General features: G+C 48.2%; 1 protein-coding gene across 1 annotated transcript; it reads left to right on the top strand.

Moving 5' to 3' along the window:
* The first annotated feature begins 315 nt into the window (after window positions 1-315).
* LOC110153170 (protein disulfide-isomerase TMX3-like) lies at window positions 316-13,689 on the top strand. Its single transcript, XM_055151428.1, has 14 exons — window positions 316-352; window positions 778-808; window positions 5,547-5,589; window positions 5,663-5,786; window positions 5,941-5,986; window positions 6,218-6,298; window positions 6,744-6,843; window positions 7,166-7,243; window positions 9,079-9,145; window positions 9,267-9,356; window positions 10,412-10,485; window positions 11,840-11,962; window positions 12,031-12,099; window positions 13,582-13,689. Exons 1-14 carry the CDS (start codon window positions 316-318, stop codon window positions 13,687-13,689), a joined length of 1,071 nt encoding a protein of 356 aa, XP_055007403.1.
* The last annotated feature ends 405 nt before the right edge of the window (window positions 13,690-14,094 follow it).

Below are 14,094 nucleotides of genomic sequence, written 5' to 3'. Positions count from 1 at the left end.
TAAATATTATATTTATGATTTAACTCATACAAATAAATAAAAACACTTTGACACAAACAGAAGAGACTCAGATCAGGGTCATTCCTCAGTCCTGGTCTAGTCCTGGTTTAGTCCTTGTTTAGTCCTGGTTTAGTCCTGTTTTAGACCAGGTTTAGTTCTGGTTTAGTCCTGTTTTAGTCCTTGTTTAGACCTGGTCTAGTCCTGGTCCTGTCCTGACTGTGTAAATAAAGTTGTGCCTTTTGAATAATCCAGGGCGTCAGGATTAGGACCAGGATTAGGACCAGGATTAGATCGGGCTCAGACCGGACCAGGACCATGGCGTCTCTCGTGTGTCTGCTCCTCGTCCTCTCAGGTCTGCATCAGAACCAGGACCCGACCGGACCGGACCAGGACTCACTGTGGACTGGGTTAGGCTCTAGTCCTGGATTAGTCCTAGTTTAGTTCTGGTTGAGTTCTGGTTTAGTCCTGGTTTAGTCCATGTGGTTGACAGCATGGCAGGATCATATCAACATGGGAAGTTCTGTTTGGGATCTCAACCAGGACTAAACCAGGTCTAAACTAGGACTGAACCGGGACTAAACCAGGACTAAACCAAGACTCAACCAGGACTGGACTGAACCAGGACTGAACCAGGACTGAGGACTACCAGACTAAACCAGGACTAAACCAGGACTAAACCAGGACTAAACCAGGACTAAACCAGGACTAAACCAGGACTGAACCAGGACTAAACCAGGACTAAACCAGGTCTCTGTGGTTCAGGTTTGGTTTCGTCAGTTGGAGGTTTTGTGGAGGAGCTCAACGACTCGTGAGTGTTTCATTTCTTCATTTTTGGGATTCGTTGGGGTTTGTTTTGGGGTTCGTTGGAGTTTGTTTTGGGGTTTGTTTTGGGGTTCGTTGGGGTTTGTTTTGGGGTTCGTTGGGGTTTGTTTTGGGGTTCGTTGGGGTTTTTTTTTTGGGGTTCGTTGGGGTTTGTTTTGGGGTTTGTTTTGGGGTTCGTTGGGGTTTGTTTTGGGGTTCGTTGGGGTTTGTTTTGGGGTTCGTTGGGGTTTGTTTTGGGGTTTGTTGGGGTTTGTTTTGGGGTTTGTTGGGGTTTGTTTTGGGGTTTGTTGGGGTTTGTTGGAGTTTGTTTTGGGGTTTTCGGGGTTGTTGGGTTTGTTTTGGGGTTTTGGGGTTTTGGGTTTGTGGGGTTTTTGGGGTTTGTTGGGGTTTGTTTGGGTTTTGGGTTTGTCGGGGTTTGTTTGGGTTGGGGTTTGTTTTGGGTTGTTTGTTGGGGTTGTTGGGTTCGTTGGGTTTGTTTTGGGGTTTTTGGGGTTGTTTTGGGGTTTGTTTTGGGGTTTGTTGGGGTTTGTTTTGGGGTTTCGTTGGGGTTTGTTTTGGGGTTTGGGTTTGTGGGGTTCATTGGGGTTTGTCGGGGTTGTTGGGGTTGTGGGGTTGTTGGGGGTTTTGGGTTTTGGGGTTTTTTTTGGGGTTTGTTGGGGTTTGTTTTGGGGTTTGTTTTGGGGTTTTTGGGTTTGTTTTGGGGTTTTGGGGGTTTTTTGGGGTTTTTTGGGGTTTTGGGGTTTGTTGGGGTTTGTTTTGGGGTTTGTTCGTTGGGGTTTGTTGTTGGGGTTTGTTTGGGGTTTGTTTTGGGGTTTGTTTTGGGGGTTGTTGGGGTTTTGGGGTTTGTGGGGTTTTGTTTTGTTGGGGTTTGTCGGGGTTTGTTTTGGGGTTTGTTTGGGGTTTGTTTTTGGGGTTTGTTTTGGGGTTTGTTGGGGTTTGTCGGGTTTTGTTGGGGGTTTTGGGTGTTTTGGGGTTTGTCGGGGTTTGTTGGGTTTGTCGGGGTTTGTTTTGGGTTTTGTCGGGGTTTGTTGGGGTTTGTTTTGGGGTTTGTTTTTTGGGGTTTTGGGGTTTGGGGTTTTGGGGTTTGTCGGGGTTTGTTGGGTTTGTTGGGGTTTTGTTGGGGTTTTTGGGGTTTGTTTTTTGGGGTTGGGTTTGTTTTGGGGTTTTGTTTGGGTTGTCGGGGTTTTGTTGGGGTTTGTTGGGGTTTGTCGGGGTTTGTGGGGTTTGGGGTTTGGGGTTTGTTGGGGTTTGTTGGGGTTTGTTGTTTTTTGGGTTGGGGTTTGTGGGGTTTGTTTGGGTTTTGTTGGGGTTTGTTGGGGTTTGTTCGGGGTTTGTTTTGTTGGGGTTTGTCGGGGTTTGTTCGGGGTTTTTTTGGGTTTTTGGGTTGGGTTTCGTTGGGGTTTGTTTTGGGGTTTGTCGGGGTTTGTTTGGGGTTTGTTGGGGTTTGTCGGGGTTTGTCGGGGTTGTTGGGGTTGTTTTTTGGGGTTTGTTTTGGGGTTTTGGGGTTTTGGGGTTTGGGTTTGTTTGGGGTTTGTTTTGGGTTTGTTTTGTTTTGGGGTTTGTTCGGGGTTTTGTTGGGGTTTGTTTTGGGTTTGGGGTTTTTTTGTTTTGTTGGGGTTTTGTTGGGGTTTGTTGGGGTTTGTTTTGGGGTTTGTTGGGGTTTGTTTTGGGGTTTGTTTTGGGGTTTGTTGGGGGGGTTTGTTGGGGTTTGTTTTGGGTTTTTTTTGGGGTTTTTGGGTTTTGGGGTTTGTTTGGGGTTTGTTGGGTTTGTTGGGGTTTTCGGGGTTTGGGTTCGTTGGGGTTTGTCGGGGTTTTGTTGGGGTTTGTTTGGGGTTTGTTGGGGTTTTTTGTTTGGGGTTTGTTTTGGGTTTTTCGGGGTTTGTTGGGGTTTGTTTTGGGGTTTTTGGGGTTTGTTTTGGGGTTTGTTGGGGTTTGTTGGGGTTTGTTTTGGGGTTTTGGGGTTTTTTGGGGTTTGTTTTGGGTTTGTTGGGGTTTGTTTTCGGGGTTTGTTTGGGTTTGTCGGGGTTTGTTTTGGGTTTGTCGTTGGGGGTTTGTTTTTGGGGTTTGTTTTGGGGTTTGTTGGGGTTTGTTTTGGGGTTTTGTTTTGGGGTTTGTTTTTGGGGTTTGTTTTGGGGGTTTTGGGGTTTTGGGGTTTGTTTTGGGGTTTGTTGGGGTTTGTTGGGGTTTGTCGGGGTTTGTTTTGGGTTTGTCGGGGTTTGTTGGGGGTTTGTTTTGGGGTTTTGGGTTTGTCGGGGTTTGTTTTGGGGTTTGTTGGGGTTTGTTGGGGTTTGTTTGGGGTTTTGGGGTTTGTTTTTTGGGTTTGTTTTGTTGGGGTTTGGGTTTTGGGGTTTGTTGGGGTTTTGTTTTGGGTTTGTTTTGGGTTTGTTTTGGGGTTTGTTGGGGTTTTGTTTGGGTTTGTTGGGGTTGGGGTTTTTTGGGGTTTGTTTGGGGTTTGGTTTTGGGTTTGTTTTGGGTTTTGTTCGGGGTTTGTTGGGGTTTGTTTTGGGGTTGTTGGGGTTTTTGGGGTTTGTTGGGGGTTTGTTTTGGGGTTTTGTTTTTTGGGGTTTTGTTGGGGTTTGTTTTGGGGTTTGTTTTGGGGTTGTTGGGGTTGTTGGGGTTTTGTTTTGGGGTTTTGGGGGTTTGTTTTGGGTTTGTTGGGTTTTGTTTTGGGGTTTGTTGGGTTTGTTTTGGGGTTTGTTGGGGTTTTGTTTTGGGTTTGTTCGGGGTTTGTTTGGGGTTTGTTTTGGGGTTTGTTGGGGGTTGTTTTGGGGTTGTTTTGGGGTTTGTTTTTGGGGTTTGTTGTTGGGTTTGTTTTGGGGTTTGTTGGGGTTTGGGGTTTGTTTTGGGTTTGTTCGGGGTTTTGTTTGGGGTTTGTTTTTGGGTTGTTGGGGTTTGTTCGGGGTTTGTTTTGGGGTTTGTTTTGGGGTTTGGGTTTTGGTCGGGGGTTTTTGGGGTTTGTTTTGGGGTTTGTGGGGTTTGTTGGGGTTTTGGGGTTTGTTGGGGTTTGTTTTGGGGTTTTGTTTTGGGGTTTTTGTTTTGGGGTTTGTCGGGGTTTTCGGGGTTTGTTTGGGGTTTGTTGGGGTTTTTGTTTGTTTTGGGGTTTTGTTGGGGTTTGTTGGGGTTTGTTTTGGGTTTGTCGGGGTTTGTTGGGGTTTGTTTTGGGGTTTGGGGTTTTTGGGTTTGTTGGGGTTTGTTGGGTTTTTTTGGGTTTGTCGGTTTGTTTGTTGGGGTTTTGTTTTGGGGTTTTGGGGTTTGTTTTGGGGTTTGTTTTGGGGTTTGTTGGGGTTTGTTTTTGGGGTTTTTGGGTTTGTTTGGGTTTGTTGGGGTTTGTTTTGGGGTTTGTTTTTTTTGGGGTTTGTTTTGGGGTTTGTTCGGGGTTTGTTGGGGTTTTGTTTGGGGTTTTGTTTTGGGTTTGTTGGGTTTGTTTTGGGTTTGTTGGGGGTTTTGGGGTTTTTGGGGTTTGTTTTGGGGTTTGTTGGGGTTTGTTTTGGGTTTCGTTGGGGTTTGTTTTGGGGTTTGTTTGGGGTTTTTTGGGGTTTGTTGGGGTTTTGTTCGGGGTTTGTGGGGTTTGTTGGGGTTTGTCGGGGTTTGTTGGGGTTTGTTGGGGTTTTGGGTTTGTTCGGGGTTGTTTGGGGTTTGTCGGGGTTTGTTGGGGTTGGGGTTTTTGGGGTTTGTCGGGTTTGTTGGGGTTTGTTTTGGGGTTTGTTGGGGTTTGTTGGGGTTTGTTTGTTTTGGGGTTTGTCGGGGTTTGTTGGGGTTTGTTTTTGGGGTTTGGGTTTTGGGTTTTGGGGTTTGTTTTGGGGTTTTTGGGGTTTTTGGGGTTTGTTGGGTTTGTTTGTTGTTTTGGGGTTTGTTGGGGTTTGTTGGGGTTTGTTTTGGGGTTTGTTGGGGTTTTGTTGGGGTTTGTTCGGGGTTTGTTTGGGGTTTGTTGGGTTTGTTTTGGTTTGTTTGGGTTTGTTTTTGGGGTTTGTTTTGGGGTTTGTTTTGGGGTTGTCGGGGTTTGTTTGGGGTTTTGTTTTGGGTTTGTTTTGGGTTTGTCGGGTTTGTTTGGGTTTTGGGGTTTTTGGGTTTGTTTGGGGTTTGTTTTGGGTTTTTGTTGGGTTTGTTTTGGGTTTTGTTTTGGGGTTTTGGGGTTTGTTTTGGGGTTTGTTGGGTTTTGTTTGGGTTTGTCGGGGTTTTGTTTGGGGTTTTGTTTGGGGTTGTGTTTGGGGTTTGGGGTTTGTCGGGTTTTGTTTCGGGGTTTGGGTTGGGTTTGTTTTGGGTTTGTTTGTTGGGGTTTTGGGGTTTTGGGGTTTTGGGTTGGTGGGTTTTGTTTTGGGTTTGGTTTGTTGGGGTTTTTGGGGGGTTTTGGGGTTTCGGGGTTTTTGGGGTTTGTTTGGGGTTTTGTCGGGGTTTGTTGGGGTTTGTTTTGGGGTTTGTTTTGGGGTTTTTGGGGTTTGTTTGTTGGGGTTTGTCGGGGTTTGTTGGGTTTGTTGGGGTTTGTTTTGGGGTTTTGGGGTTTGTCGGGGTTTGTTGGGTTTGTTGGGTTTGTCGGGTTGGGGGTTTGTTTTGTGGGGTTTGTTGGGGTTTGTTTGGGGTTTGTTGGGGTTTGTGGGGTTTGTCGGGGTTTGGGGTTTGTTGGGGTTTGGTTTGTGGGGTTTGTCGGGGTTTGTTGGGGTTTGTTTTGGGGTTTGTCGGGGTTCACTGTGGCTCATATTGTTGAATTTTCTTCTGTTGTGTTTCAGGTTCTTGGAGACTCGTGAGAAAGACGATATTTGGCTCATAAAGGTAAAAGCACAAAAATCCTGGTTTAGTCCTGGTTTAGACCTGGTTTAGTCCTGGTTCTGTTTCTCTCTTGCAGTTCTACGCCCCCTGGTGTTTGATGTGTAAACAGTTGGACCCGGTCTGGACTCAGATCGGGTCTGAGCTCCGGAGTCTCGGGTCCCCGGTCCAAGTGGGACGAGTGGACGCCACCAGCAACACAGGTACTAACCCAGAACTCAACCAGGACTAACCCAGAACTCAACCAGAACTAACCCAGAACTCAACCAGGACTAACCCAGGACTCAACCAGGACTAACCCAGGACTAACCCGGTCTAAACCCGGTCTAAACCCGGTCTCACAGAGTGTTGTGTCAGTTTTTTCCAGAGAGTTCCGTGTTCGTGTTTATCCGGCCATCGTCCTGTGAGTGTCTGACTCTGACTCATCTGTCGGATCTGAACTTAGTAAAGTTTGTCTTAGTTTAGATCAAATAAAATAAAATAAAATAAAATTAAATTAATTTTAGTTTGGTTTAGTTTAGTTTGGATGACCCCTGACCCCTGTGGTGACCCCTGACCCCTGTGGTGACCTCTGACCCCTGTGGTGACCTCTGACCCCTGTGGTGACCTCTGACCTCTTGTGTTTGTCTCTGAGGTGGAAGAAGGAGCAGAAGTTTAATTACCAAGGCCCAAAGACCAAAGACTCAATCCTGGACTTCACCGACAGAGTCTCAGGGTGAGAACTCAACCAGGACTCAACCAGGACTCAACCAGGACTAAACCAGAACTACACCAGGACTAGACCAGGACTAAACCAGGACTACACCAGGACTAAACCAGGGACTAAACCAGGACTAAACCAGGACTAAACCAGGACTAAACCAGAACCAACCAGGACTAAACCAGGACTAAACCAGGACTAAACCAGGACTAAACCAGGACTAAACCAGAACTCAACCAGGACTAAACCAGAACTAAACCAGGACTAAACCAGAACTCAACCAGGACTAAACCAGGACTAAACCAGGACTAAACCAGAACTCAACCAGGACTAAACCAGGACTAAACCAGGACTAAACCAGAACTCAACCAGGACTAAACCAGAACTAAACCAGGACTAAACCAGGACTGAATCTGGTCTCAACCTGGTCTCAACCTGGTCTAAACCCGGTCTGTTTCAGTCCTGTGGTCCGGACTCTGTCTTCGGGGCAGATGGTCGTTCACGCTCTGAGGAGACACAAAGTCCTTTTCCTCTTCATCGGAGCCACTTCAGAACTCAAGGTACCTCCTACCTCCTACCTCCTACCTCCTACCTCCTACCTCCTACCTCCTACCTCCTACTCCTAACTCCTACCTCCTACCTCCTACCTCCTACTCCTACCTCCTACCTCCTACCTCCTACCTCCTACCTCCTACCTCCTACCTCCTAACTCCTACCTCCTACCTCCTACTCCTACCTCCTCCCTCCTAACTCCTCTTCCTAAATACTTGCATTACTATGTAGTGCTGTGCAGTACTCTGCAGTAGTTTGTAGTACTGTGTAGTACTCTGTAGTACTCTATAGTACTTTGTAGTACTATGTGTAGTACTGTGTGTTTTTCAGAGTAACTTCTCAGCTGTGGCTCAGGATTTCATCGTTCACACCAACTTCTACAGCACCTGTCGAGAGCACCTGCCACAGGTGCACACCTGACACTATAGTAAAATTATAGTACTACAGTACAGTATTACTGTTATATAGTAGTACTACTATACTGTAGTACTGTAGTATTGTAGTACTTGTAGTACTGTAGTACTGTAGTATTGTAGTAGTGTAGTACTTGTAGTACTTGTAGTACTGTAGTACTTGTAGTATTGTAGTAGTGTAGTACTTGTAGTACTTGTAGTACTGTAGTACTTGTAGTATTGTAGTAGTGTAGTATTGTAGTACTTGTAGTACTATAGTACTCATTGGGGGTTAGAGTTGTGATGTTGTGCAGCTGCAGAGCGTCACAGATCTGTGTGACTCTACTGACCTGACTCTACTGACCTGACTCTACTGACTCTACTGACCTGACTCTACTGACTCTACTAACCTGACTCTACTGACTCTACTGACCTGACTCTACTGACTGACTCTACTGACCTGACTCTACTGACTCTACTGACCTGACTCTACTGACTCTACTGACCTGACTGACTCTACTGACCTGACTCTACTGACTCTACTGACCTGACTCTACTGACTCTACTGACCTGACTCTACTGACCTGACTCTACTGACTCTACTGACCTGACTCTACTGACTCTACTGACCTGACTCTACTGACTCTACTGACTCTGACTGACCTGACTCTACTGACTGACTCTCTACTGACTCTACTGACCTGACTCTACTGACTCTACTGACCTGACTCTACTGACCTGACTCTACTGACTCTACTGACCTGACTCTACTGACTCTACTGACTCTAATGACCTGACTCTACTGACCTGACTCTACTGACCTGACTCTACTGACTGACTCTGACTGACCTGACTACTACTGACTGACTCTACTGACCTGACTCTACTGACCTGACTCTACTGACTGACTCTACTGACTCTACTGACTACTGACCTCTCTACTGACCTCTACTGACCTGACTCTACTGACTCTACTGACCTGACTGACTACTGACTCTACTGACTCTACTGACTCTACTGACTGACCTGACTCTACTGACTCTACTGACCTGACTCTACTGACTCTACTGACCTGACTCTACTGACCTGACTCTACTGACTCTACTGACCTGACTCTACTGACCTGACTCTACTGACTCTAATGACCTGACTCTACTGACCTGACTCTACTGACTACTGACTACTGACTCTACTGACTCTACTGACTCTACTGACTCTACTGACTGACTCTACTGACTCTACTGATCTCTGACCTGACTCTACTGACTGACTCTACTGACTCTACTGACTCTACTGACTCTGACCTGACTCTACTGACTCTACTGACTCTAATGACCTGACTCTACTGACCTGACTCTACTGACCTGACTGACCTGACTCTACTGACTCTACTGACCTGACTCTACTGACTCTAATGACCTGACTCTACTGACCTGACTCTACTGACCTGACTCTACTGACTCTACTGACCTGACTCTACTGACTCTAATGACCTGACTCTACTGACCTGACTCTACTGACTCCACTGACCTGACTCTACTGACTCTACTGACCTGACTCTACTGACCTGACTCTACTGACTCTACTGACTCTACTGACCTGACTCTACTGACTGGAGCCTATAATCTCTCTGTGCTCTGTTCTGATTGGTCGTCTGTGTGTGCTCTGTTCTGATTGGTCGGTCTGTGGTGTGTTCTGATTGGTCGGTCTGTGGTGTGTTCTGATTGGTCGGTCTGTGGTGTGCTCTGTTCTGATTGGTCGGTCTGTGGTGTGTTCTGATTGGTCGGTCTGTGGTGTGTTCTGATTGGTCGGTCTGTGGTGAGCTCTCTTCTGATTGGTCGTCTCTTGCAGTGGGTTTCTGTGACGTCATTTCCTGCTGTTCTCGTTTTTAAAGACGAAACGTTTCTGCGCTTCAACCGTGAGTCTGACCCCTGACCCCTGTGACCCCTGTGACCCCTGTGACCCCTGACCCCTGTGACCCCTGTGACCCCTGACCCCTGTGACCCCTGTGACCTGTGACCTCTGACCCTGTGTTGCAGCTGACGGGGGTCGTGACCTCAGGTCCTGGGTTCAAACTGAACGATTCTCGACGTTTGAGAAACTCGACAGTTACAACCTGTACTCAAGAGGCTAAACCAGGACTAAACCAGGACTAAACCAGGACTAAACCAGGACTAAACCAGGACTAAACCAGGACTAAACCAGGACTAAACCAGGACTAAACCAGGACTAAACCAGGACTAAACCAGGACTGAACCAGGACTAAACCAGGACTGAACCAGGACTAAACCAGGACTAAACCAGGACTAAACCAAGACTGACTAAACCAGACTAAACCAGGGGACTAAACCAGGACTAAACCAGGACTAAACCAGGACTAAACCAGGACTAAACCAGGACTAAACCAGGACTAAACCAGGACTGAACCAGGACTGAACCTAAACCAGGACTAAACCAGGACTAAACCAGGACTAAACCAGGACTAAACCAGGACTAAACCAGGACTAAACCAGGACTAAACCAGGACTAAACCAGGACTAAACCAGAACTAAACCAGGACTAAACCAGGACTAACCAGGACTAAACCAGAACCAGACTAAACCAGGACTAAACCAGGACTAAACCAGGACTAAACCAGGAACTGAACCAAGGACTAAACCAGGACTAAACCAGGACTGAAACCAGGACTAAACCAGGACTAAACCAGGACTAAACCAGGACTAAACCAGGACTAAACCAGGACTAAACCAGGACTAAACCAGGACTAAACCAGGACTAAACCAGGACTAAACCAGGACTAAACCAGGACTAAACCAGGACTAAACCAGGACTAAACCAGGACTAAACCAGGACTAAACCAGGACTAAACCAGGACTAAACCAGGACTAAACCAGGACTAAACCAGGACTAAAACCAGGACTAAACCAGGACTAAACCAGGACTAAACCAGGACTAAACCAGGTCTGAACCAGGACTAAACCAGGACTAAACCAGGACTGAACCAGGACTAAACCAAGACTAAACCAGGACTAAACCAGGTCTAAACCAGGACTAAACCAGGTCTAAACCAGGTCTAAACCAGGACTAGACCAGGACTAACCAGGACTAAACCAGGTCTAAACCAGGTCTAAACCAGGACTAGACCAGGACTAGACCAGGACTAAACCAGGTCTAAACCAGGTTTGTGTTTCAGGTCGCTTGGTTCTTGTTGCTGTTTTGGGAAATTCTCGTTCTGAAGAAAGTCTCAGGTCTGTACAAGTACTACATGTACTATAACTACAGTACTTGTACTACAGTACTTTTACTACAGTACTTGTACTTGTACTACAGTACTTGTACTTTTACTTTTACTTTTGTGTTAAATTGTGAGTTTTTTTTTTTTTTTTTTTTTCAGATACAAAACTTTGGTCCAGAAAATTTCAACAAACAAAATCAAGAACAGGTCCTCCCCCTCCCCTCCTCCTCCCCCAGACACCTCCTCCCCTCCCCAGACACCTCCTCCTGTCCTCCTCCTCCCCAGACACCTCCTCCTCCTCCCCAGTCCTCCTCCTCCTCCCCAGACACCTCCTCCTCCTCCTCCTCCCCTCCCCAGACACCTCCTCCACCTCCTCCTCCCCAGACACCTCCTCCTCCCAGACTCCTCCTCCCCTCCCCAGACACCTCCTCCTGTCCTCCTCCCCCTCCTCCCCAGACACCTCCTCCTCCCCAGTCCTCCCCTCCCCAGACACCTCCTCCTCCCTCCTCCCCCCTCCCCAGACACCTCCTCCTCCCCAGACACCACCTCCTCCTCTCCTCCTCCTCCTCCTCCTCCCCAGACACCTCCTCCTCCTGCCTCCTCCCCCTCCCCAGACACCTCCTCCTCCCCAGACACCTCCTCCTCCTGTCCTCCCTCTCCCCAGACAGACACCTCCTCCTCCTCCCAGAACCTCCTCCTCCTCCCCCCTCCCCAGACACCTCCTCCTCCTGTCCTCCCCCTCCCCAGACACCTCCTCCTCCTGTCCTCCCTCTCCCCAGACACCTCCTCCTCTCTTTTCTTTTCTTTTTTTTTTTCTTTTTTTTTCTTTTTCTCATTTTAGTTTCTTTTATTTTGGATTTTTGGAGGAGACGGATTTTGTGTCTGGATTCATCATGAGGTGAGATCCTCCTGGACCCAGACCCGGACCCAGACCTGGACCCAGACTTAGACTAGGTTGTACAGTTGTAGGGAGTATTATCTGGAGCATGGATCTGTTTAAATATCTGCAGGTGTTTGTTTGTTTGTTATTTGTTTATTTATTTGTTTGTTTTTTGTTTATTTGTGTTCTGTTGAAACATCCAGGACTGAAACAGGATTTTTCTCACAGAGTCAGTGTCACAAACACAAACACCTCCTGCTCAACTGACAGGGACTGACAGGGACTGACAGGGGCTGACAGGGACTGACAGGGACCTATAATTTTCAAAAATGTCAGATTTTGTGGTGATTTTTAGATCATAAACTTTTTCTCAGCTCAAAATCCTTCAGTCGTCTTAAAAAAACATTTTATAATCGTTCGCTCTGATTGGTCAACATGATCACGTGATACACAGACCACGCCCCTCCTCCCTCTGTCTGTCTCACAGTGATGATGTCATCGTGCCCCTCCTCCTCGTCTTGAATCTGACCAATGACAGTTGGTTTGAGCCGCCGGTCGCCGTGGAGACGGAGGAGGACCTGACTCGGTTCTTGGACTCGGTTTTGGCCGGGACACTGCAGGTCCGTAACCTTTGACCTTTGACCTGTGACCTTTGACCCCATGAGAGCGTGTTTGTGTCATGTGACAGGCTCAGGGCGGGAACAGCGCGGCTCAGCGAATCAGACGATTCGTTTATGACGTCAGGACGAGTCTGAGGGTGAGTCCTACCTCCTAACTCCTAACACCTACCTCCTACCTCCTACCTCCTAACACCTACCTCCTACCTCCTAACACCTACCTCCTAACACCTACCTCCTACCTAACACCTACCTCCTACCTCCTACCTCCTACCTAAACCTACCTCCTAACACCTACCTCCTACCTCCTAACACCTACCTCCTAACACCTACCTCCTACCTCCTAACACCTACCTCCTAACACCTACCACCTACCTCCTAACACCTAACTCCTAACACCTACCACCTACCTCCTACCTACCTCCTACCTCCTAACACCTACCACCTACCTCCTAACACCTACCTCCTACCTCCTAACACCTACCTCCTAACACCTACCTAACACCTACCTCCTAACACCTACCTCCTAACACCTACCTCCTACCTCCTAACACCTACCTCCTAACACTTACCTCCTACCTCCTAACACCTACCTCCTAACCTACCTCCTAACACCTACCTCCTACCTCCTACCTCCTAACACCTAACTCCTAACACCTACCACCTACCTCCTACCTCCTAACACCTACCTCCTACCTCCTAACACCTACCTCCTACCTCCTAACACTCCTAACACCTACCTCCTAACACCTACCTCCTAACACTTACCTCCTACCTCCTAACACTTACCTCCTACCTCCTAATGCCTACCTCCTAACACCTACCTCTTACCTCCTAACACCTACCTCCTACCTCCTAATACCTACCTCCTAATGCCTACCTCCTAACACCTACCTCCTACCTGCTAACACCTACCTGCTACATCCTACCTCCTATCACTTAAGTCCTAGTTCTCAATTCCCAATTCTTAAATCCTAGCTCCTAACATTTATCTCCTAACCCCTTGTCTCCTTGTGTTTTGTCTCCTCATGTCCTTGTCTCCTTGTGTCCTTGTCTCCTCATGTCCTTGTGTCCTCGTCTCCTTGTGTCCTCGTGTCCTTGTCTCCTCATGTCCTTGTGTCCTCGTGTCCTCCTGTCCTACTCTCCTCGTGTCCTCGTGTCTTCGTGTCCTCGTGTCCTTGTCACCTCGTGTCCTCGTGTCCTCGTCTCCTTGTGTCCTCGCGTCCTCGTGTCCTCGTCTCCTCGTGTCCTCGTCTCCTTGTGTCCTCGTGTCCTCGTCTCCTTGTGTCTTCGTGTCCTCATCTCCTTGTGTCCTCGTCTCTGTGTGTCTTCGTGTCCTCATCTCCTTGTGTCTTCGTGTCCTCGTGTCCTCGTGTCCTTGTCTCCTCGTGTCCTCGTCTCCTTGTGTCTTCGTGTCTTCGTGTCCTTGTGTCCTCGTCTCCTTGTGTCTTCGTGTCCTCGTGTCCTCGTCTCCTCGTGTCCTCGTCTCCTTGTGTCTTCGTGTCTTCGTGTCCTTGTGTCCTCGTGTCCTTGTGTCCTCGTGTCCTCGTGTCCTCGTCTCCTTGTGTCCTTGTGTCTTCGTGTCCTTGTGTCCTTGTCTCCTCGTGTCCTTGTGTCCTCAGCCCGTGTTCAGGGAGGCTCCTCTTCTCGGGGTTTTGTTGGTGATGATTCCTGTTGGAGTTTTTCTGTCGCTGCTTTTCCTCTGCATCAAGGTGAGGGAGGGCATCTGACACGATCTGACACACGGGGAGGGCATCTGACACGATCTGACACACGGGGAGGGCATCTGACACGATCTGACACACGGGGAGGGCATCTGACACGATCTGACACACGGGGAGGGCATCTGACACGATCTGACACACGGGGAGGGATCTGACACACACACGGGGAGGGCATCTGACACGATCTGACACACGGGGAGGGCATCTGACACGATCTGACACACGGGGAGGGCATCTGACACGATCTGACACATCTGACACACGGGGAGGGCATCTGACACGATCTGACACACGGGGAGGGCACCTGGGTTAGTGTGGCGCTCTGGGAGGGCATCTGGTTTACCGTGTGTGTGTTCGGAGGCTCGTCCGACCTTCGGTGACCGAGCGGAGGAGGAGGTTTCCACGGCAACG

Source organism: Boleophthalmus pectinirostris, unplaced genomic scaffold (assembly GCF_026225935.1).
Source record: "Boleophthalmus pectinirostris isolate CB_2022bp ecotype Guang Dong unplaced genomic scaffold, ASM2622593v1 HiC_scaffold_16, whole genome shotgun sequence".
NCBI classification, from domain to species: domain Eukaryota; kingdom Metazoa; phylum Chordata; class Actinopteri; order Gobiiformes; family Gobiidae; genus Boleophthalmus; species Boleophthalmus pectinirostris.
The sequence above is the reverse complement of the archived record's forward strand: the minus strand, read 5'-3'. Positions and strand labels throughout refer to the sequence as shown.

What these genes read in the sequence shown, in the direction of transcription:
- LOC110153170 (XM_055151428.1), top strand. Translation starts at nt 316, where the DNA reads ATGGCGTCTCTCGTGTGTCTGCTCCTCGTCCTCTCAG. An exon ending in GTGGAGGAGCTCAACGACTC is followed by an intron (nt 809 to 5,546) that starts GTGAGTGTTTCA and finishes GTTGTGTTTCAG; the next exon opens with GTTCTTGGAGACTCGTGAGA. An exon ending in GTTTATCCGGCCATCGTCCT is followed by an intron (nt 5,987 to 6,217) that starts GTGAGTGTCTGA and finishes TTTGTCTCTGAG; the next exon opens with GTGGAAGAAGGAGCAGAAGT.